General features: G+C 41.4%; 1 protein-coding gene across 1 annotated transcript in view; it reads left to right on the top strand.

Moving 5' to 3' along the window:
- Positions 1 to 23,660, top strand: part of LOC124802750 (apoptosis-resistant E3 ubiquitin protein ligase 1) — a 654,148-nt gene that overhangs the window by 459,446 nt on the left and 171,042 nt on the right. Inside the window, exon 2 of the mRNA XM_047263734.1 lies at positions 11,132 to 11,291. Within this exon, the coding sequence (XP_047119690.1) occupies positions 11,132 to 11,291 (160 nt within the window). The remainder of the gene's footprint in view (positions 1 to 11,131; positions 11,292 to 23,660) is intronic.

The following is a 23,660-nucleotide window of genomic DNA, read 5'->3' as shown; positions in this document are numbered from 1 at the left end:
TTATTATATAGATGTGATAAATCACTTTAACGGGGCCAAATGAACAATTAAAGTCAATATAATTCCAGTAAACCTGCAAAAGTAAAAACAAATTATTGTAGGGGCCTGTATAGACATCGCGCGTCTGCTAGATGCCCACGAAATACGTAATTTTGTTTTGAAGCTGACAGCCAATGAGAAAATGTGCAGTTTTCAAGCAGTAATGGCGGACAGTATCAGCTGGTAATATACGTAATTTTATGGTAGCTATTTTTACTACACAAAAAATAAAATATGTACTCCCTCCGAAAGAAGTTACAAACAAACATAAAATAAAATTATAATGAGCAGCAAAATGTCTGAGAAGAATTTTGAAAGGAAATTATTAATTGAACTTTAATTTGGCGGGTTTTCAACACTGTCAACAAGACGAAATAATGGAAAGAATATTTATTGGGACTAAACAAAATTGAGACATTGTGACAGTATTTTTAAAATAGTTAATTTAACTGCAATTGTCTTTAATTTTGAAATGAGAGAGAGCGTAATAATTTTCTTTTAATGTCTTAACTGTTGCTGCAGGCAGTGCGATGACGTCAGCGGTGGTCCGCGCGGATGATGTGTGAAGTGAATCCTGGTTTTTGGCGTGAAGATAATGATGGATCCTTCTGTTTCATTAATATTCCAGTTACGGCGGTGGTCCACGTCTCCGTTGTAGTCGAATCAGCTGACAGCACAGGCGCGATAATAATAGTTCCAGTGTGTGCTTTGTCGTTACGCGCGCGACGTTTTATTATTAAAAGTTTATTAATCACGCGGCGCGGATAGGTCGGAATCATGCAACGTCTTTAGCATTTAAGATATATAGCCGGTTAATGCCAATACTTCGCACAGGAAAACAGTCACATGTGTTTTTCACTATAACAGTCCGTTAAACATCAGTTCAATTACATCGTCGTCTTTAAGACAGTTTGGACGATATAATAAATGTTTCTTGATCAAATCATAGCATTGTTCTTTTACTTAACATTTTGGTTTGGTCCACTTTCACGCAATTCTAACAGTTAGTGTCTCCACACGACAATGGTGTCTGGTTCACGGCTAATTGTCACAAGTTCACACAGCCGTCTTTCACGCCGAAATGTGTAACGTTTTACACCCGCGAACCGACCACGATACCACACAACTCTCTCTCTCTCTCTCTCTCTCTCTCTCTCTCTCTCTCTCTCTGACACAGTACTTCTCCTAGCCTAACCATAGAGTAAATATCTCTGGAGTGAGCATTCACATGCGCAGAACAGATTTTGTGTTGTCAACATACATTGTCGGGCTGGTCACGTGATCTCGGGACGTCGTGTGTTTGTCCGTATAGCGCCCTATATATTTAGAATGTTACTACATCCCTAGTACAGACGGATTCTTTTCGTACGTGTCGTGGATTATTTATATATGTTGTGCACACATTTTAACAGTATCCATTTGATACCGGGAATAAACCAGCTACGTAACTTTTAAGGGCAAGTGATATTACATTCTGCTTCTTTGCGATAGGTGTCATAGTTCAGATGCACTCGATTTTTGGTAGTTTTCGGTATGATACGGCACTTTATAGTATTACAGAGCCTGACGTACATTTTTGCAGTGATTGTCCTGCAAAACGACTTGACAGTACGCTAGTACTTTTGCAAGTGTCCGAAAAACACCGAATTTGCCACACATTAGCGATTATATCCCTGCTAATTGGTTCTTTTCTCTTGTATTTCTGCGTATTTATTTTCTCGTTTTTGCGACCTAAAGCACAATTTTTCTTATTGGTGGCACTTTGAGGTATTTATTTAACGCATTTTAAGTACTTGCTCCCAGTTTATTAAATAAATAGTAGACTGAGTAATCTACTGTATATACATAATCGACAAGTGACTGATAAATGCATGGAGGATAGTAGTAACTGAAACAACTAACCATTCCCTTTCCTGTTCCACTAGCAAATTTACGAGAGGATGCGATTGTTTGTAAGCTTTTGTACGAGCCGTAATATAGTCATAAAATCGTAGAGAAATAGGTCTACAGAATCAAGCCTTAATTATAAGGCGTCTCGAAATTTTTATACATGTACAGTGTCCCTTAATAATATAGCTATAATTAGCGCTACACGGTATGTACCCATGAAAAGTTACTATCCCTCCTTTCACATATTTTTCTTTGCATCCGTAGCAACAACAGTAATTCACCCTCGCTATTACACTATCAACAAACGGTGAAACACAACAAAAACTCTTGATATTATAAACTTCAAACGCTGCAGAAAGCACATACGCACAGCGAAGTCCCGAAAACACGTGACAATCCTGGTTTAATGTTGACAACCTGCGCAGAACGCAATGCTCACTCCAGAGATATTTACTCTATGAGCCTAACCAAAGATTTACAAAGCATATAGAACCAGAACATTCAAATTCGTACAATATAAAATATAAAACTGTAGCGAAATGAATGAAGAAACAATGTGACGTATTGACAAATAAATAATAGTTGAAATAAATGATACATACGTACTATGACAAGGTAATGCACAAAAGAAAAAAAATATTATCGACTTTTGAGGAAAGCAATGTCTTTACAGCGTCCCGTCGACTTGCGTCTGCCGGGATGGTGAGCAGACGTATCCATATCCAACATTGGTGACGGAGTCTCCCGCTCGTTAGCGGGTGGCGAAACTGGGTTCGTCTGCCTAGCGGAGTCCACCCCCTGCGGCCGCCTCACGAGGGAGGCGGTGGCGGCGACAGACGTCTTGTTCAGCGCTCGCATTTCATCACGCAGCTGCTGGAGCTGGCGATGGACGGCTGCGAGCACTTCTTTAATAGCGGCCCTTTCGGCCGCAAAGGCGGCTCGGAAGCCGGCCAGGGCGTCGTCGGTGGCGGCTTCAGGGCGGCGCGGCCCACTTCCCTCGACGGAGCAGGGGGGGGGGGGGGGGGGGCAGCCGTCTTGTCGCCAGACACCGCCATAGGGCGTGTTCTACATCTAGATCTACATTTATACTCCGCAAGCCACCCAACGGTGTGTGCCGGAGGGCGCTTAACGTGTCACTGTCATTACCTCCCTTTCCTGTTCCAGTCGCGTATGGTTCGCGGGAAGAACGACTGCCGGAAAGCCTCCGTGTGCGCTCGAATATCTCTAATTTTACATTCGTGATCTCCTCGGGAGGTATAAGTAGGGGGAAGCAATATATTCGATACCTCATCCAGAAACGCACCCTCTCGAAACCTGGACAGCAAGCTACACCGCGATGCAGATCGCCTCTCTTGCAGAGTCTGCCGCTTGAGTTTGCTAAACATCTCCGTAATGCTATCACGCTTACCGAATAACCCTGTGACGAAACGCGCCGCTCTTCTTTGGATCTTCTATATCTCCTCTGTCAACCCGACCTGATACGGATCCCACACTGATGAGCAATACTCAAGCATAGATCGAACGAGTGTTTTGTAAGCCACCTTCTTTGTTGATGGACTACATTTTCTAAGGACTCTCCCAATGAATCTTAACATGGTACCCGCCTTACCAACAATCAATCTTACATGATCATTCCACTTCAAATCGTTCCATACGTATACTCCCAGATATTTTGCAGAAGTGCTACCAGTGTTTGTTCCGCTATCATATAATCATACAATAAAGGATCCTTTTTTTATGTATTCGCAATACATTACATTTGTCTATGTTAAGGGTCTGTTGTCACTCCCTGCACCAAGTGCCTATCCGCTGCAGATCTTCCTGCATTTCGCTGCAATTTTCTAATGCTGCAACTTCTCTGTATACTACAGCATCATCCGCGAAAAGGCGCATGGAACTTCCGACACTATCTACTAGATCATTTATATATATTGTGAAAAGCAATGGTCCCATAACACTCCCCTGTGGCACGCCAGAGGTTACTTGAACGTCTGTAGACGTCTCTCCATTGAGAACAACATGCTATGTTCTGTTTGCTAAAAACTCTTCAATCCAGCCACACACCTGGTCTGATATTCCGTAGGCTCTTACTTTGTTTATCAGGCGACAGTGCGGAACTGTATCCAACGCCTTCTGGAAGTCAAGAAAAATGGCATTTACCTGGGAGCCTGTATCTAATATTTTCTGGGTCTCATGAACAAATAAAGCGAGTTGGGTCTCTCACGATCGCTGTTTCCGGAATCCATGTTGATTCCTACAGAGTAGATTCTGGGTCTCCAGAAACGACATGATAAGCGAGCAAAAAGCATGTTCTAAAATTCTACAACAGATCGACTTGAGAAATATAGGTCTATAGTTTTGCGCATCTGCTCGACGACCCTTCTTGAAGACTGCGGCTACCTGTGCTCTTTTCCAATCATTTGGAACCTTCCGTTCCTCTAGAGACTTGCGGTACACGGCTGTCAGAAGGGGGGAAGTTCTTTCGCGTACTCTGTGTAGAATCGAATTGGTATCCCTTCACTCAGGCGGCCTACTGACGTCAGTGTTCCTTCAAGTACGAGGCGTGTTTTTTAAGTAAGTACCGTTTTGAAATTAAAAAAGACGTGCTAAGATATCTCAATAATTTTATTTTTACATGAAAGCCTGTACCTTAATCTACAGACTGACGCCATTACAGTCTGATTCTTCCTCGTTAACGTTGTGTACCGAGTGTTTAAGATGCCTCCGATAATGTTGAGTCCCACCGACTGTGAAGTACAGGCTGTTATAAGATTTCTTAGTGCTAAAGGCCTAAAAGGGATCGATATTCATCGTGAGATCTGTGCAGTTTACGGAGAAAACATTATGAGTGATGGAATGTGACACACACAGTGGTTACGGTTACTACAAGCCACACCACAAGTTGGGAAGCGGGGCCAAATTTCCAGTAGTTTACTGTCGAGTTGAGATTTTCACAAATGTTTTATTCGTATCTTACAGAAACTAGCAGTACGGCAATAAACAGCCCTTTAAACACGCCGCTAACGGCAACCATGTAATTTATAGCAACACAACAATTTCAAAAAAAATTTTTTTTTTTAAACACACAAGCTAGCAGTACGGCAATAAACAACCTTTTAAAACACGCCGCTAACGCCAATCAATGTAATTTATAGCAATACAACAATTTAAAAAAAAATTTAAAGAACATTAGTAAACAGGCTACTAAAGTAAATACAGAACTTCGCTAATAAAGTCTGGTGAGGTAGTTAAGCTACCAACACCGCCATTAAAAAAAAAATTAAACAGCTCTCAGCAAACACACGATTAATGGCAATAAAAGGAATTTACAAACTTGGAGGAATTTAAAAAAATTTTAAACAAAAGTGTCCTGGAATATCATTAGAACATAACAGATATGACGGACCCGTGTAAGGCGGCCACAAATCACCCACTCAGGGATGCTCAGGCTAGGCAGAATACTGACCAATTTAAATACGCCCGTAAACACAATTGCCACTCTCAGGCTAGTCACTGCACCGACTTTTAGCCAGCGAAAACTTATTATAAGATGGCTTAACTTGCTGAAAGACTTAGAGCTAACCTCGTGCAAGGAAACATTACACCACACAGTCCTGAATGAGCGACCACATGATCAACCAACAAGAAGCATGAATTTACTCATAACCCACGACAGAATAGCGAAACAATTAAACTGCCAAAACAACATCTCCCATCGGCCAGTAACGAGAGGAGGAGGAAAGATCACTGTCTTCAATTACACCGGTGCCAGGGACAGGAAACCCGGTCGCCGGAGGCCACAAGGCAGAAGAGACGCTGGTTACACAAAATTATTACTTAATGATTAAACCTTCCGCGAACTTAACTTGCAATTATGCTCGAACAGGCAGTACACGACCTCCGATGGCAAGGATCCACACATCCGACCGCGCACACGTCGCCCGCGTACCTAACACGCCACGGTGACGCGACAACACGCTCTGTCACCGGAGTTCACGTCTTCTCTGCAACGTTGACGGGTAGTGACCGCTCTTTCATGTTAGGTGTGTCCTTTTTAAACTCCAGTGTTGAAACTGAGGATTTAAAGAAGCTTGTTAACGTCCCACCAAGGCGAAATGAACAGCAACTACTCGTGGGGCGATTCTTTATACAACCAACACGCGGGGAGCTCTTCCGTCAACTCGACCCGCTCATTACACACAACCGACATACATCACGTGGCGACTCGGTACAACCGACCATGCCTGCGTCGCGCTGGAGAGCCACACTGCCCTCCCGTGTGCACCACACTCTCTCTGCGCGCAACGCCCCTACTTCCGCGCCACCACACGAGGTTACAACCGGCCAAAGATCTCACTTCCTCCGTAGCAGTTTCCCGGAAGCAAAAACGCAGATATCGATAGGAGAGGGAAAAGACAACCAAGCAGCCACTTAATGACAGACAACATATCAAAAAAACATGTCAGGGGAAGAAAAGGAAAACCAATGCAATCTAAACACAAGGTGTAGCACGAGTCGATACACGGTTCAGAATGGTAAGAAAGTGGGTGAGAGCATCTAAAGATGGCGACACAAATATGCATGATGAACAATGGATTGGGCGCCCTTCGGTCGTTAATGAAAGTTTGGTGGAGCAAGTCGACAATAAGGTGAGAGAAAACAGACGCTTTACGATATCCTCCTTGCGGGATGACTTTCCTAATGTTTCTCATAGTGTTTTTATGGCATTGTGACCGAGCACTTGAATTACTGAAAATTGTGCGCACGTTGAGTACCGACAATGTTGACGGATGTGCACAAAACCAAACGTTTAAACAGTGCATTGAGTTTCCTTGAGCAGAAGCACAACGACGGTGATGATTTCTTAAGCCAAATTTTTACGGGCGATGAAACATGGGTGGCCTACGTCACACCAGAATCAAAGCAACAGTCCATGGAAGTTGAGCAAGGGCATCGTTTTGCTGCAAGACAATGCCCGTCCGCATGTGGCCAACCACACCAAAGATCTCATCACATCTTTTCGATGGGAAACTCTAGATCATCGTCCGTACAGCCCCGATCTTGCGCCCAGTGACTACCATCTGTTCCTGCACTTGAGAAACTCCTGGGCGGTCAGCGTCTTCAAGTCGATGACGAAGTCAAAACAGTGGTGATGCAGTGGCTAACAATTGAGGCGGCAGACTTCTGTGAGGAGGATATTCAAAAACTGGTACAACGTTATGACAAGTGCCTCAATATTGACGGAAATTATGTATAGAATTAGATTAAGGTATAGGCTTTCATGTAAAAATAAAGATATCTTAGCACGTCTTTCTTAAATTTCAAAACCGTACTTGCTTAAAAACCATGCCTCGTAGCTGCAGCTGCGTGAACTTGCAGCATGCGCTCCGCCGCAATTCACTTGGCAGCCACACCGCGTGGCTTGGGGCAGTTTCGAATGTCAAGTGCTTCAGCGCACTTCAGGCACGCGAAGGTGCCCTCGCATGTTCTCGCACCATGTCCCATCCGCTGACACTTGTGGCACTGCAGCGCGGTGCGCTTGTAACGCCGTAAATGCATATCCTCCTATTTCCATCTATTGTACTATAATTTTTGTTCCTTATTTTTTGAAGATATGGCATTTCTGTGTCTTTATATATTGTCATTGTTTTATGTATATCGATGTATAATTGGTTTGTTTTGTAAATATTATTTGTGTTTTTACGCTGGGTCTTGCCTAGGGAAAACTATGCTATCGAACGATTACATCGATAGGTCGTGTGGAGAACCAAAGTGTTTAGGATCTTTGGTAGTGTAAACGCTGCCGCATGGAGCGCGGGCAGAAAGAGTCTGGCTGGAGTAGAGCGGTGGAGCAGGTGTGTTGAGTGACGCTCCCGCGAGTTGCCGCACTTTCGGGGTTTGGCAGCATGTAATTGGGCTCGACTTGCTATGATAGTTTCTGACACGGTGCCGCGGACGGGAAGCATTAGCTGGCGCACATCAAGAGCCCGTTTCGCCTGGTGACCGTGTCGAGAAGAAGGCGCGCCAACATCCAACTTCTGCAGCAGCAACGGCCGACAATGAGTGACAGTCGCCACCTCCCCGATCAACGACTGCAAACATACAGTCAACCAACAAGGAAGACTAAAAGCTCGTAAAGTTTTAGAACTGTATGGCAGACTTCAGCTTTTCAAACTGTTGCATCACAAAAATACAGCAGCTTAGCATGAACCTTTGTTGCTCATTGTCCCAATTGCATTACCAAGCAGGGTCCCTTCCTTTTTTGGAATGAACCCGAGTGTCGTTGAAATTCATACGCCAGCATTAAAGTAATATCATTCCATTTCACTACTTTAATTTCAAAGTTGAGTTAAAGTATTCATAGCTGGCTACAATATTTAGATTACACAAGGAGAAATTAAGACTGCGTGTTTTGTTACCATATTTTAGCTTACCTGTGAATGCAGCTCAGCTTGGTACGTACTAAATTTTACTACTGTTAATTGTTCAGAATCATTTAATTCAAGTTCGAAGTTAAATCTCTTATTTCTAAATTGCGTAGATTCAAGTAGCTTTTGAAATGATTGTTGAGGTAGCCCAAGACTAACATTATTTTATTGAATTTCGTAGTGCTTCAGATACAAAGTTCACTATTAATTTGTCACTAAATTAACTTTCAGTTTTCCGGTTTTATTCATTCTTTTGCTAAATTAAGTCAGAGTGTAGCGAAATCTATTATTTCTGACAAACATTCAGTTTTCACACAACACGTGCCAACCTTCAGTTGCCACGCTTTTAGTGCTAATTATATGTGAATTAACCTTTCATTTTGAGTTATTATAGTAGTTGTCCATAGGACTGGCGACCGTAAATTTCCCCAAATCTCAAATATCTAATTAACGCCTATTAATTGTTAACGTAACGACCGCACATTTACTTTCTTTATTAACTTTACCCGTTTTCAAAATTAATTTCCACCAATTTCATTTGCATTTTTCCTTTCATTTAGATGTAACCCTTTCCTCCCTCTTTACCGAGAAATTATCTTCGGTGACGATTGCTTTTCCCAAATTTCCATTAGGTATACGCGGTTTAAGTTTTCACTGTCATTAAGGTCGATAAGTGAGGGGGAGGTTACACGCTTCTGCTTCGGCTGTCTTCCCCACAACATCCATGAGGAGTTAGAGGGCGGCAGCAAGCCTCCCCTTCTGTGTCCGGCCATTTCGTTCGGCTAGTGGTGACGTAGGCGAGCGACGAAGTGAGCCGCAGCGCAGTGCGTGCGTGCGTATGATATCCGGAGAGGCGGTGCTTGCATCTCATTGGCAGCGGCGTAATCGTTCGTGGCAGCGCCTTCCTGCCACGGTGGCGGCTGCGTGGCGGCGCGGTTATTTCAAAGTACGGCCGATACCTCATCCCACATTTCTGAACGTGTGCGACGTAACGCGCTCTTTCGCACATCGACGGCGGTTCTGCTACATAAATTGTCCACCTACCTCGATACTGCTGCAGATCTGCACACGTAACTCCTGACTGCAGCTACTTAAGAGATCTCAGTAAAGTAGTGTTGAAGAAACTGACGTTTCATAACTACACGTCGGAGAGTACAAAAAGCTGATAATAGTCTTGTGAACTCTAAAGAATAAATCGGAAATGGATTGCTGTTCAAATTTCTAAGTTCAAAGGTCCTTTTAATCTTGCATTAGCATTTTTTTATTGCTATTAAGCAAGATCATCAGCCCACATGTGTTCAAATCATTAAAGTTCCTGTTCACAATCCTCATCACACTCAAACAGCCAGAACTTTTCCTATCCAATTCCGAAATCATTTACGACAGTAACACAGTCAATAAACTGCTATTTACTTTTGCACTCGGCATTCATTTAAATAAAGTTTTTGCTCGCCATAAATACTGAGTAAAAAAAAATTACTTAGTACCGCCACGCTTTTAGTTGAAAGTTACATACGCGATTTTCTCCAGAACAAAATATCTCTCGACTCTTAAAATTTCACATATAGTTAAACACCAGCTACCTTTATCACTGTACCGAAACGCGGAAGTCACAATATCACTTCATTTTACACATAATGCGTTCGGACACTTTCAGAATGACCGGCTCCTTCGAAAGCTTCTCCTCTCTGCCTCCACAAACGCCTTTATCTCAAGCGTTAGGTGGCAAACCGTCTCACTTCCTATTGGCTGTACAGAACTACGGTCAATCAGAACAGACTTTCAGGCGCGGTTCGCACCAAAATCTAGCAAGAACCAACCACTGCTCTCAGCTCATTGACGTCATTAGAATAAGCAACTCAAAACTCTCTTTTTAAACAAATAAAATGAAATAAACTTTAAGCTGTACTTCACGTCTGGAATTTAACTATATAGTCGCGAACGTTCTGGCTGTCTCTTATATATTCAAACATGCTTGGACATCCGTCATCCACTAGTAGGGGAACCACTGGTGGATTCGTTCCCACGATACAAAGCTGGAACACTTGCAAGTTCCTATAGAGAATTACGAACTGAAAATTTAATATTGGCGAATGTCCCACATACACTCACCCTAACACAAAACATAAATATCTACTTGAAATTCGTAAAGTTATTACTACAGCAAAATTGGGAAAGGTTTTATAAAGTGTGAACTTTCCTGATTTGAATCTAAACACTGAAGGTGTTATCATATTTTTTCAAATAGTCACAGTTGGTGAACTATTAACATTATATATATATATATATATAAACATCTGTTTTTTAAGTGTCGGATAATTAAGGTTTTTACTGACTTTTCTTTTTTTTTTGTAACTTCCATATTATGACAGTTATTGACAACAGATTTTGACAGATTGTTCCTTTACACAACAGAAGGTTATGTGCCTAACATGAAGTCCTCATCCTATTTCTAGATCAGTTATTAATTTTTATAGTACCAAAGAATGTAACTACTCTATAAGCGCCTTCCCGCTACTTTCTCACGCTGCAGTCACGCCATCTGGTGATGACGCACATCTGCAGTACACAGCTCAGCCGTTGCAGATCGTATAAGGTTCTGACTGCTTACACTGGAACCCACATACATTCATACAAGAAAGCTTTAATAGACAAATTGGCAGTCGCGCACTAGCTGCGACGCTTCAAGTGTACGGCAGTGTTGACACGACTTTTAGATATTATCGAGATGTGACTGCTTGTAGTAACCTGGCGGTCTGACCTTTGTGTTGCAGGCATCTCGAGCCTGGTGGGCTGCGTCACCGAGGTGGGCGACCTGCCCGAGCTGCCGGCCCACGACGAGGAGCGGCTGCAGCGCGCCGCCCTGCTGCTGCAGCAGCGCCTCATCCTGCGACAGTGGCTGCTGCGCCACCAGCTGCAGCACCACTACCAGAGGTACCCCTACACTACACTACACTACACTACACTACACTACCCTACCCTACTTGCACCTGCACCTGGCCTGCCAAAGAAACACACTACTGAGACACAAGTTCACACTCAGGTGACAAGTCACGGGATACCTCCTGATATCATGTCCGACCTCCTTTTGCCCGACGTATCCACATCTACATCCATACTCGGCAAGTCACCTGACGGTGTGTGGCGGAGGGTACTTTGAGTACCTCTATCGGTTCTCCCTTCAATTCCAGTGTCGTATTGTTCGTGGAAAGAAAGATTGTCGGTATGCCTCTGTGTGGGCTCTAATCTCTCTGATTTTATCCTCATGATCTCTTCGCGAGATATACATAGGAGGGAGCAATATACTGCTTGACTCCTCGGGGAGCCGGGCGACCGCTACGGTCGCAGGTTCGAATCCTGCCTCGGACATGGATGTGTGTGATGTCCTTTGTTAGGTTTAATTAGTTCTAAGTTCTAGGCGACTGATGACCTCAGAAGTTATGTCGCATAGTGCTCAAAGCCATTTGAACCATTTTTTTTTACTCCTCGGTAAAGGTATGTTCTCGAAACTTCAACAAAAGCCCGTACCGAGCTACTGACCGTCTCTCCTGCACAGTCTTCCACTGGAGTTCATCTATCATCTCCGTAACGCTTTCGCGATTACTAAATGATCCTGTAACGAAGCGCGCGGCTCTCTGTTGGATCTTCTCTCTCTCTCTTCTATCAACCCTATCTGGTACGGATCCCACACTTGTTAGCAGTATTCAAGCAGTGGGCGAAAAAGTGTACTGTAACCTATTTCCTTTGTTTTGGGATTACATTTGCTTAGGGTTCTTCCAATGAATCTGTCGGGCATCTGCTTTACCGACGATCAAATTTATATGATCATTCCATTTTAAATCACTCCTAATGCGTACTCCCAGATAATTTATGGAATTAACTGCTTCCAGTTGCTGACCTGCTATATTGTAGCTAAATGATAAAGGATCTTTCTTTCTATGTATTCGCAGCACAATACACTTGTCTACATTGAGATTTACAGACGAATGGAAAAACTGGTAGAACACGTGAGGCAATACTGACCTCACGACACATCTTAGAAGAAAGATTAAGAAAAGGCAAACCTACGTTTCTAACATTTGTAGACTTAGAGAAAGCTTTTGCCAATGTTGACTGGAATACACTTAAAGTAGTAAAGGAGTTTTGCTATTTGGGAATCAAAATAACTGATGGTGGTCGAAATAGAGAGTATATTAAATGTAGATGGCAAGGAAAGCGTTTCTGAAGAAGAGGAATTTGTTAACATCGAGTATAGATTTAAGTGTCAGGAAGTCGTTTGAGAAAGTATTTGTATGGAGTGTAGCCATGTATGGAAGTGAAACATGGACGATGAATAGTTTGGACAAGAAGAGAATAGAAGCTTTCGAAATGTGGTGCTACAGAAGAATGCTGAAGGTTAGATGGGTAGATCACATAACTAATGAGGAGGTATTGAATAGAATTGGGGAGAAGAGAAGTTTGTGGCCCAACTTGACCAGAAGAAGGGATCGGTTGGTAGGACATGTTCTGAGGCATCAATGGATCACCAATTTAGTATTGGAGGGCAGCGTAGTGGGTAAAAATCGTAGAGGGAGACCAAGAGATGAATACACTAAGCAGATTCAGAAGGATGTAGGCTGCAGTATGTACTGGGAGATGAAGCAGCTTGTACAGGATAGAGTAGCATGGAGAGCTGCATCAAACCAGTCTCAGGACTGAAGACCACAACAACAACATAACTAAAAACAATTTTTTTTAAAGAAAGCACTTTCTGATCAACATTGTGTCGTGTCGTCGTTGTACTACGGCGGCCTTGAGAGAGCGTAGGTCTCACTGACTGCGTCTGACGGCGACAGCAACCAAGGCAGCCTCGGACACGACACAAAGTTGCACTCTACAACGTATGGAAAAACCAATAAATTTGAAGCCAAGCGTTGTGACTCTTGTAAAAGCATGAGTCTTTAACTTAGCACTAAATTAAGTTAGCAAACACTGAATTAACCGATCATAGGAATTACTTATTCAGTAAATACCACACAGTTCGTATTTTGGCTCATAAATACCAGCTTTGAGACAAGGAAGTGAAATTTAATTATGACTAGTCGGGTTCTACCTTTGCTCTTTTCGTAATGACATTGCAGATGGACTAGTACTTAATTACACAAGTTATGGAAGCACTGGGCGATTAAGAGGCTTAAATAACTAAGTAACAGGGAATAGCAGTAACGTTCAGCAGAAATATTTGAAATTTACAGGGTCTATAGTGACACCTTCCGTGTTGAATGTGGTTTAAGATTCGCTACCAGAACTACAGGTGCTTAGCGTTTTTCACTGGCTTCACATCCATTAAAACATTTGAAACTAGCTGACCCGGCAAACTCTGTTCCGCCTTAAAGCCAATAAATAATCAGATTTTGGATGTTAAGTTCAATTTTTTATTAGGACAAATAAAAAATTAAGCATTTTAATGATTCTTTATGTTTTTTGGTGCATAGCTTCCACTCTTCAATTCAGTACCTTGTGATACACGACATTTTTTGTTTTATTATCAGGCGCAAGAACAAACAACGCATATGGTCTTCCGAGCCGTGAACATGCCACATATAATTGACCATGTGAAAAACATGGATATTACAGATTTAAACCACAAACTTTCAAGGATTGGCCTTGTGATTTGTTAATGGTCATGGCGAATGCAAGACGGATCGGAAATTGAAGTCTTTTAATCTCAAACGGCACATCGGTTGGGACCATCGGGATCCTCTGAATGAGAATTTCCTCACCCTCGAATTTTCCTTTGAATATCGTCGCGTAAATAATATTGTTCATCTATTTACTTACCTCCAAACGTGTACCGTTGCACAGTTTTGGTTGGTTTATGTTTCGAAGCATGATTACTACGGAGCCAACTTTTAGGCGTAAATTGTGCGGAGGTAAGTCAGGCACATCCTAAGAGTTTAAAAATTCAATTGGATAGTTGGTGGCTTCATCTTCATTTGTTACACAATCAATAGATTTGAATGAATGCATTTTACCAATGATCTCATTCTGAATTACGTAGTTTAGGTCATCTACATCTTTATTCTTAGCCGCTAAAATTGCTCGCTCACCCAACCATTCATTACTTTTGTAGTTAGTAATGATGTTTGGGAATACTTTGTTGATGAGTTCGTCTTTCGATGAGACAAAGTTACAGAAATTATGAGGAAATGAAATCAATCCGCTCGATTCCTCGACAGGTACTCGACCATTACCGATAGTCAGCAATTGCTCAAAGAAATCTTCAGCAGCTGTATCATTAAGCAATGCAACTCTCATGTTTGTTGTCAGCTAAAATTTCTTCACAAAGCGCCATAGATTCGATGATTTGAGGCAAGCATTTATTTCGTCTGCAGCCGTTGATCTTGGAACTACTGGCAGTGTTTGGCGGAATTCGCCAGACAGTAAAATCATTGCTCCTCCAAAACATCTCGAGTCATTGCGTAGATCTTTCAATGTTCGGTTAAGTGCCTCTAATGCACGTTTATGAGCTGTTGTGCATTCGTCCCAGATGATGATCTTGGATGCTGATAAAACTTCGGCCACTGCTGAGTTTTTTGTGATATTACATGTTGGTTATTCAATAGCTTGAAGATTTAACGGTAATTTTAATGCTGACTGAGCCGTACGGCATCTTTCTAACAATGTGGCTGCTATTCCGGAAGAACCAACTGCAACCGCAATGTTGGATCTCGCACGAACAGTGGCTAAAACTACTGACATGAGGAATGTCTTGCCAGTTCCACCAGGGGCATCCAGGAAATATAAACCACTATTTCCATCATCAATTGCCTTCATTAATGTATCATAAACTTCCTTTTGTTGGCGGTTCAACAGGGGTACATTCGTTTGAACTACTAAATCTAATTTGCGTTTTGTTGCTTCACGCCAGATGCGTTTGTGTTATACTACGTTTTATAGCGGTCGAACGGGATAAAAAGTATCCTATGCCCGTCTCCTGGTTCTAAGCTACCTCTCCACCAATTTTCAGCCAAAAGGACAGCCCTTAGCACAGGCCACACGAATATTTACAACAAACTGGTTTAAATATGAAAAGCAATTTAGAAGGAGCAGACCTCTGTCAGTGCTGAGCCAGAAAGTAAAGTAGTGCAATCACAACACGGTACGGTTTCCAACAGAAAAATAACCGCCAACAACTTTGTATTTCGGAGCACAGAACTTAAAACGGCTCACCGATAGAGGTGACTCCGCAGTGACAGCAGCGCGAGAGATTTGGAGATACCGCGTGATACGACAGGACACAGCCACGACGAGGTTTATATCACCCTCGGACAGTAACAGCTTCCAATACGGACGCTGTTAACCCCAGTCCCGCTACAACGTGGCCTCGCTGCACCGACCCATTCGGCTGTGTCGCTTCTCTGTGTCACGCCAAACCTACAGCGGCCACGTTCTGTTTCAGGGCTGACTGCTCACTGCCAAGGTTGCTCACTGCGACCTCCGTAGCCGTACCACACTGGATACACGAGAGTACTGCCCTCTCCCGGACGAACTCGTAACTCCCTCCAACCTCGTTGGAAACCGACTTGCTTTGAATTGTTACGCGCGCGCCTCGAATAGGCGACAGCAAATAACTGTAGCGCGTTAAAGCACGGGCGCGAGAAAGGGTCGGCACACCTAGGGTGACTAACTTTTCTAAACGACAATAAGGGAGATCCTTATATACTTGACAAAAAATAAGGGAGATTAATAGCACGGCATAATTTCGCCAAAAATCGAAGCAGTATTGGTAAAATTGTAATTTGTAAAAGTAGACTATTTATTTGCACATCACAATTACTTATACATATTTTGCAACAGACTTTGCCTCGGTCAGTAGTTTTACATCATTTTTAGCAAATTCAAAGAATTCACTCCACGAATAAGGAAAATTCATGGCAACTTGTAGTTCAGATTTGATTAAGTTTGTGCTACTTCTGTTCCTTACTTCAGTCCGCTTATTATTCATAAGAGAAAATACTCTCAGTGTGAGAATTACTTCCTGGTATATTCATAACAAAACAAACCAGTTTACCCAAGTTTTCAAAACTAACATTATTTGATTTAAAAGTTGTAAAAACCTGTATCCATTTCTGGCTAACATTACCATCTAAAGAGACAGCACATTTAATTGCACCATTAGAACTACAAAACTCCTTAAATAATTCATTTTCATTAATACAATCTAGCTTAAGATATTCTACAACTTCATGCATGTCATTGAATGTCAATTCCCTTTTTAGACATAGTGGGATTAAACTCTTTAAACTATTATCAAATTTACTACCTAAGTACGAATATAAACAATCATAGAATTCAATGAAGTTGTTCTCACTACTAGATTTCAAATTTAAATCAAGAACAGAGGCTAATAATTTATGAGTACCACTACCAAAAAACCTATCTTCCTTTCTCTGTCTAATTTTATTAATTAGTTTACAGCTTCATGAGATTCCATAATACTAAGGTCGTAATTCTCCAAATACTTTGCTTTTTGAATGGAAACATTTCCAAATATTCACAAAAAACTTATATAAGCTGGAACAATTGTTTCTACTTCTGTATTTTCATTGCAAAAATACTTTTCAGAACTTTAGGACAGTTTGATTCATCTATGCTTTTAAAATAGCTTTTTATAGGCTCCCAATTTTTTTAAAAGCCTTTCTACAGCAGGAGTGAGAGATAACCATCTAGTATTCACATGTCCCAAGATTTCAGCCCATTCCACATCAACAAATTCAAAAAATGATTTTAACGTTTCCCTTCGTTTGGCAGAACAGGAAAAGTGACTATATATTTTTAACATCAACACTTCAACATCTACGTATTGTAAACAGTTGCAAGCACGTTTCATTGCATTATGAAGTACATGGTTAAAACAACTTGCTTTAAGGATTTTTTCCATTTTCGTTAGTTAATAGTTTCATGACTGAATTATGCTTGCCATAATTTATATTGGCACCATCAGCACAGTATGACAATATATTACTGATATTCGAATTATTTGTTTTCTTGTTTGGTGGCGTTTTAGCTTCGTCTTCGCTGCCCATCATAAAATCTTGAACAAGTTAACGACGATTCACAGTAAGCACTGGCACAGAAACAAAGTCACATCTAACCGTCAAGCGTTGGTCGATCATTCCAAAGATATTCGATAGACATAATGTCGACACCTGTAGTCGAAGGTCGATATAGAATTAGTTGTCTGTGCTATCTACGAACGAATCCTGACAGTGCGTGCAAAATTTAAATGACTGAAAAATATTTTTACATAGCGGTACGTGATAAGAAAATAAAGTTAAAAACGGGAGATAAACGACCACTGAGCCTGAAAATACGGGAGCCGGGAGATTATGAAAAAAGTCTCTAAATACTGGAGATAACGGGAAATACGGGAGAGTTGGTCACCCTAGGCACACCAGTTGTTCCAAAGATAAGCTACGGCGTAGGAATCTTGTCTGACCATCATGTAATCTAACTGAAATCTTCCAATATCTCCCGGCATTTTCCAAGCGTACCTCCTCCCCTTGTGATTCCTGAATAGAGTATTCGCTTTTACTATCTGAAACTTATTGCAGAACTCAATTAGTCTTTCTCCTCTCTCACTCCTAGTACCGAGATCATATTCTCCCGTAACACTTCTTCTGCACCTCCCCCTACAAATCGCAGTCCAATCCTCGATTACTTAGATTTTCATCTCCCTTTACGTACTGAATTGCCCGTTCAGTATCCTCATATATGCTCCCTCAGACCACGGGTGCTCCACCTAAAGTTATGTACGTTGAAACTATTTCATGGAATGTTTCTTGGAGCTCACGCAGTCGGGAGTCCGCAGGAGTCGATGGTCAGTCCTGTAGGAAAAGAGTTGGAGGTCCCCATGGAGCGGAGGTGACGGTTCAAGATTGTTGAGTACACCAAGGCGGTAGTGGATAAGCCACAGTGACCAGTAAAGTTCTTTTTCCGTTACAGAAAGCTTTGAAAGAGTTTGCAAATGCTCCCGGATTTCTGCTTAAGCTGCCAGTTTTCTAGGCTAGCGTTGCAGTTCAGTGAGCATGTGTGTGCTCTACGGGATGGGGCGGCTTAACAGATAATGGAGCCAACTAGCTAGCTGGAACGAAGCGGACTTGGCGAGGTCTAATTCTTTTCTTATGCACCTCAAGGCTCAGTCGCTTGTGCCTGTTCGGTCTTCTCTTTTCACTGCCATCTCTTTCTGGGTCTTCCTACATCCCTTCTCTCTCTTGACTGGTAAAGCATGGCCTGACATGAGATTGTCTCTGCACTAGTTCTTTGTAAGTGATGTTTCCATAACGTTTCATTTTTTCAATATTTTTATTAATTTTATCAACATCTAGTTGATTCCTGATATCCTCAGATTTTTATATAGTCTTCCCACATACCTTAGAAATCTCATTTATGCTGTTTGTAGTTTATTTTTATCGCAGTTTTTGAGGAGTATATACTTCCATACAGAAATACAGATGTAGCAGTGTTTTTATAACATTTTAATTTTGTTTTCTCGTGTATTTCGTTTTGCAATGTTTTATTTGTAATTCCACATGTTGACAGACATGTCAATCATATAGTCTATATCTTTGTCCATTTCATGATAATATTGCATTATAAAATGTTAAAGCTAAAGTTATCTCAAGTGGAGTATTTCCCATAATAAGCCATAATTTTAGTCCTCTTCTTTGACACACGAAAGCTGCATTACCATTTTCCTACCTGATGTAGCCTATACTCTGCATTTTGTAACTCATTTTCACTTTCCATCAAAACTGTTACATCATCTGCATAAATAAGGATTTTAACATATTTATTCTTATTTATCCGTATACCCAGATTTAATTTCAGTCTCCATACACTTTACATGATGTTGGTGACAGGCTATAGCCTTTTTTAAATCCCTTGTTGATAATAATTTCTTTAGTTTCATCATTGCCAACATTTATTATTATTTTTGTGTCCTTGTATAAGCTTTTCATAGCTTCAATAATATGTATAAAATATCCAACTTCAGTCATAATGTCCCACAATTTATTTTTGTTCGCACTGCCAAAAGCTTTTTCGAAATCAGTTAAAAGTAAGTGTGTCTCTATGACTTATAGTCATTTCTCTAAAACTCTTTTTGTGTTAAATATATTTATCATTGCATAAACGACCTTCCCTGATCAACTTTCTTCTTCTAATATGTTGTTTTTTATTGTTTTATACAATTTTTAATTATTTCTGCACATATTTCATAAGTTTAAGTTTAGGAGGCTAATTCCTCTATAATTTTCAAAATTGTTTCTTTGACCTGTTTAAAGAATTGCTGTCACTTCTCAAATTTATCAAAAGTTCGGTATTTTACAACAGTGTCAACATTCATTAAACAGATGTCATAATCTAAAATCACAAAAGCCACTGGCATATTTTTAAAATTTCCGTATGAATGCCTTTTGATCCAGATGCTTTCCTGTTTTTCATGCTTTTAAGAGTACCTGCAGTTCTTCTGTTGTGATTCAGTCCACAGTACTATTATATAATTTGATCTACTCTTCCTTAAATTTTGAGTCTTCTATTTGCCATATTTTTTATAGAATTCTTACCATTGATCTTCGTTAATTTTATTTAGCTCGACAGTATCCTTCTCCACTCTGTTTTAGCGTTACGTTTATTCACAGGAAAATTTGAAGTGTGGCGTTTCTGTGTGTAGCTTTTTCCTCTTTGAGGTTTTGTCCTATTTTGTTTGTAAATGAGATTAATAGCGAGTTGTGGGAAACCAGTCAGAGGCAATGTCGTAACTGTTTGCAGTGGACGCCGTCTGTCCAAAAGATTCTGAGACTAATTTTATTCCTAGTGTACATGCGACGTCAGCGCTGTAACTACGGTGACGCCGTGAATTAACAGCTGTAAACAACAGATGTGCATTCGATTGTTAGTTGTGAGCAGGCGTAAGCGAGTGGACGTGTGACTGTAGTGCGTCAATGTTGTTGTTGTCAAAAATCATCATGAGGCAATATCTCTCAACAAGTGTTCAGCACATTCTCCAGAATGCTTTGAAGATGAGAAAAGTGTGTGCAAAGTTTCTACTACACACACATTGACTCCCAAACAAAAATAGCTATGTATGGACGCCTGCCGGGACTTGATTGTAATGCAAAACACGGGAGTTCCTTTCTGGAACAAAACATCACAAATGATTAGGCTAGACAGCTATGTTATGACATCAGCAAAGGGGATGGGGGTGGGCGGTAAGGGTGCCACGCAAAGTCGAATTACTTAATTAGTAGAATCGGCGGAAGAAGTTCCTGACAGCTGGCAGCACAGTTGCCAGATTTCACCTGAACTGCGAACGGCTGCAGATAAAAACAATAGTCGTTCTATCAGGGATCTTCTTTTGCTGATGGTACTACCACTGTATGGAACTGATGAGTTCTAAGTTCATTTAGTACATGTATGAGGAGTATTGTGGAATTAGTTTATGTTGCCATGTCATCATAATGTTTACTTCAGTCTATACTCATAAGCACTGTTTATTGGCTGTACCGATTTCGACAGACTAGTCGTTATCAATAGTCCACAAACATTCCTTGGATGACGAAATGTTGCCTCCGAACATGCTTTGATCCAGTCATCGGCCGAGCGCTGTTTACAGCCTACTGGTAATGACTAGCGGTGGCCGAGCGGTTCTAGGCGCTTCAGTCCGGAACCGCACGACCGCTACGGTCGCAGGTTCGAATCCTGCCTCGGGCATGGATGTGTGTGGTGTCCTTAGGTTAATTAGGTTTATGTAGTTCTAAGTTCTAGGCGACTGATGACCTCACAAGTTGAGTCGCATAGTGCTCAGAGCCATTTTTTGAACCCCCCGTACGAAGCATAGCTGCTGGCTAGTAAATTTAAAAAAATGATATGTCACGGAACTGATGACCTCAGATGTTAAGTCCCATAGTGCTCAGAGTCATTTGAACCATTTGGTATTGACTAGTCTTTTGAATATGGTATAGCCAGTAAACAATATATGTGAGTACTGACTGAAATAGCGTTCATCATCATCATCTTCTTCTTCTTCTTCTTCATTTCATGGAATAGGCAGCGCAGTCTGTTCTGGAAACAGGACGTTCTGAAATAAACTTTGCACTGAGTATTATGTACGTTTTAAAGAATAATCGAGAACAAGCAGAGCAAGTAATTTTCCAGTTACGTGGTATATCTTGTTGCTGATGGTAGTTCTTTGTAGCCAGCTGTTGAACACCTTCCTCAAGTATCCCAAAAGTATTTAGCTAAAATCACATGTACCATGCTAAGTACATATTTCAAATTTAAATAATAAGCACCTTTTTTAATTAAACTCTCAGTGCATATAACATTCATTTCTGTTCCTTACGATACATTTATGCAGCTTCAACGTTATCTTTCTTCAACGTTATCTTCCAGTCGGTTCCTAGCAAATATACTACCTACCCATATTGTAGAAAAGGCATGTGAACGTTATACACGGTGTGAAATTCACAGATATAATAAACAACTACATATATTAGCTTTAACACAACTGATTTACGACAGAGCTATATTTGTAAATGTTCCCTTTAAATATTTTGCGTTACAAGTTTAACATAATGCCATTTATTGTAGTTGATAATAGAACGAAAACGTAGATATTACCAAAAAATATAACATGGATGCGACATAACCACATCCAGTTGTAAGTCCTATAAAACTGACTTTTAGAAAATACGAATGAAGAAACTGAAAATATGCGACTTGAAAATCACAAAATGAACATATTGATACCGCGTCGCAAAAATAAATGAAGTGACCGATACCCTTCAAACGAAACTCTGTGCACCTGCAAATGCTACAGTCGCAAGTTACCCTAGTTACGCCATTGGAGTGTTTTATATCTACCTCGATTTATCAGTCCAGACAAAATTTTCTCATCGTCTAGTGGCCTTGTTTCACCACTCATATTTAAATGTTTCCTTTGATCTGCTGTTACGAAAAACACACACTTTGCGCTCCACACTGAGAAGGTGGTGGTACAGTATGTTCATGAGCGTTTGATCTAGCTCTCTACGACATAGTATAAGCTGACAAAGAATCTACATCATTCTGGTCCTCGATAACAGTTGCTGTACCTTAACATCCACATATTGTCGACTATAGACCATGCCGATGACAGTTTTGTGGCATACATATTTACAGCGTAGCGTGTAGTGGACCCAGTCCATCCGAGAAATCTCCTGGCCCATGCGCCCTGTCCCCTGTAGACCTCGTCTCCATTAAATACGTTTAGATTTCGTGGAAGTCCATCCTTCGCGCGTCTGTTACTAACGGCTAGCTTTAGTTCTCAGTTTGTTATGGTCGTACACTATCTGATCAAGAGTAACCGGACAAACGTATGTAATATGAATTTGACCACTAGATGTCATGCGAGGCGGATGCAGATTGTAAAAGGAGGCGGAAGTATTGTGTTGTCAGTAAAAAAAAAGTAACAGCACAAGGAGTCGGTCACGAAGGTACAGTGACTTCGAACGTTGACTATTCATTGGATGCCACTATAGTAACAAACCCATCACGAATATTTCCGCCCTTCTAAAGCTGCCTAAGTGCAATGTTAGCGATGTAATTGTGAAGTGGAAACGGAAAGGAACTGGAAAGTGTAGGAACGATCCAGCTACACTACTGGCCACTAAAATTGCTACGCCACGAAGATGACGTGCTACAGACACGAAATTTAACCGACAGGAAGAAAATGCTGTGATATGCAAATGATTAGCTTTTCAGAACATTCACACAAGGTTGGCGCCGGTGGCGACACCTACAAGATGCTGACATGAGGAAAGTTTCTCATACACAAACAGCAGTTGACCGGCGTTGTCTGGTGAAACTTTGTTGTGATACCTCGTGTAAGGAGGAGAAATGCGTACCATCACGTCTCCGACTTTGATAAAGGTCGGGTTGTAGCCTATCGCAATTGCGGTTTATCGTATCACGACACTGCTGCTCGCGTTGGTCGAGATCCAATGACTGTTAGCAGAATATGGAATCGGTGGGTTCAGGAGGGTAATACGGAACGCCGTGCTGGATCCCAACGGCCTCGTATCACTAGCAGTCGAGATGACAGGCATCTTATCCGCATGGCTGTAACGGATCGTGCAGCCACTTCTCGATCCCTGAGTCAACAGATGGGGACGTTTGCAAGACAACAACCATCTGCACGAACAGTTCGACGACGTTTGCAGCAGCATGGACTATCAGCTCGGAGACCACGGTTGCGATTACCCTTGACGCTGCATCACA

The sequence above is a fragment of the Schistocerca piceifrons genome, chromosome 6 (genome assembly GCF_021461385.2).
Source record: "Schistocerca piceifrons isolate TAMUIC-IGC-003096 chromosome 6, iqSchPice1.1, whole genome shotgun sequence".
NCBI lineage: Eukaryota > Metazoa > Arthropoda > Insecta > Orthoptera > Acrididae > Schistocerca > Schistocerca piceifrons.
The sequence above is the reverse complement of the archived record's forward strand: the minus strand, read 5'-3'. Positions and strand labels throughout refer to the sequence as shown.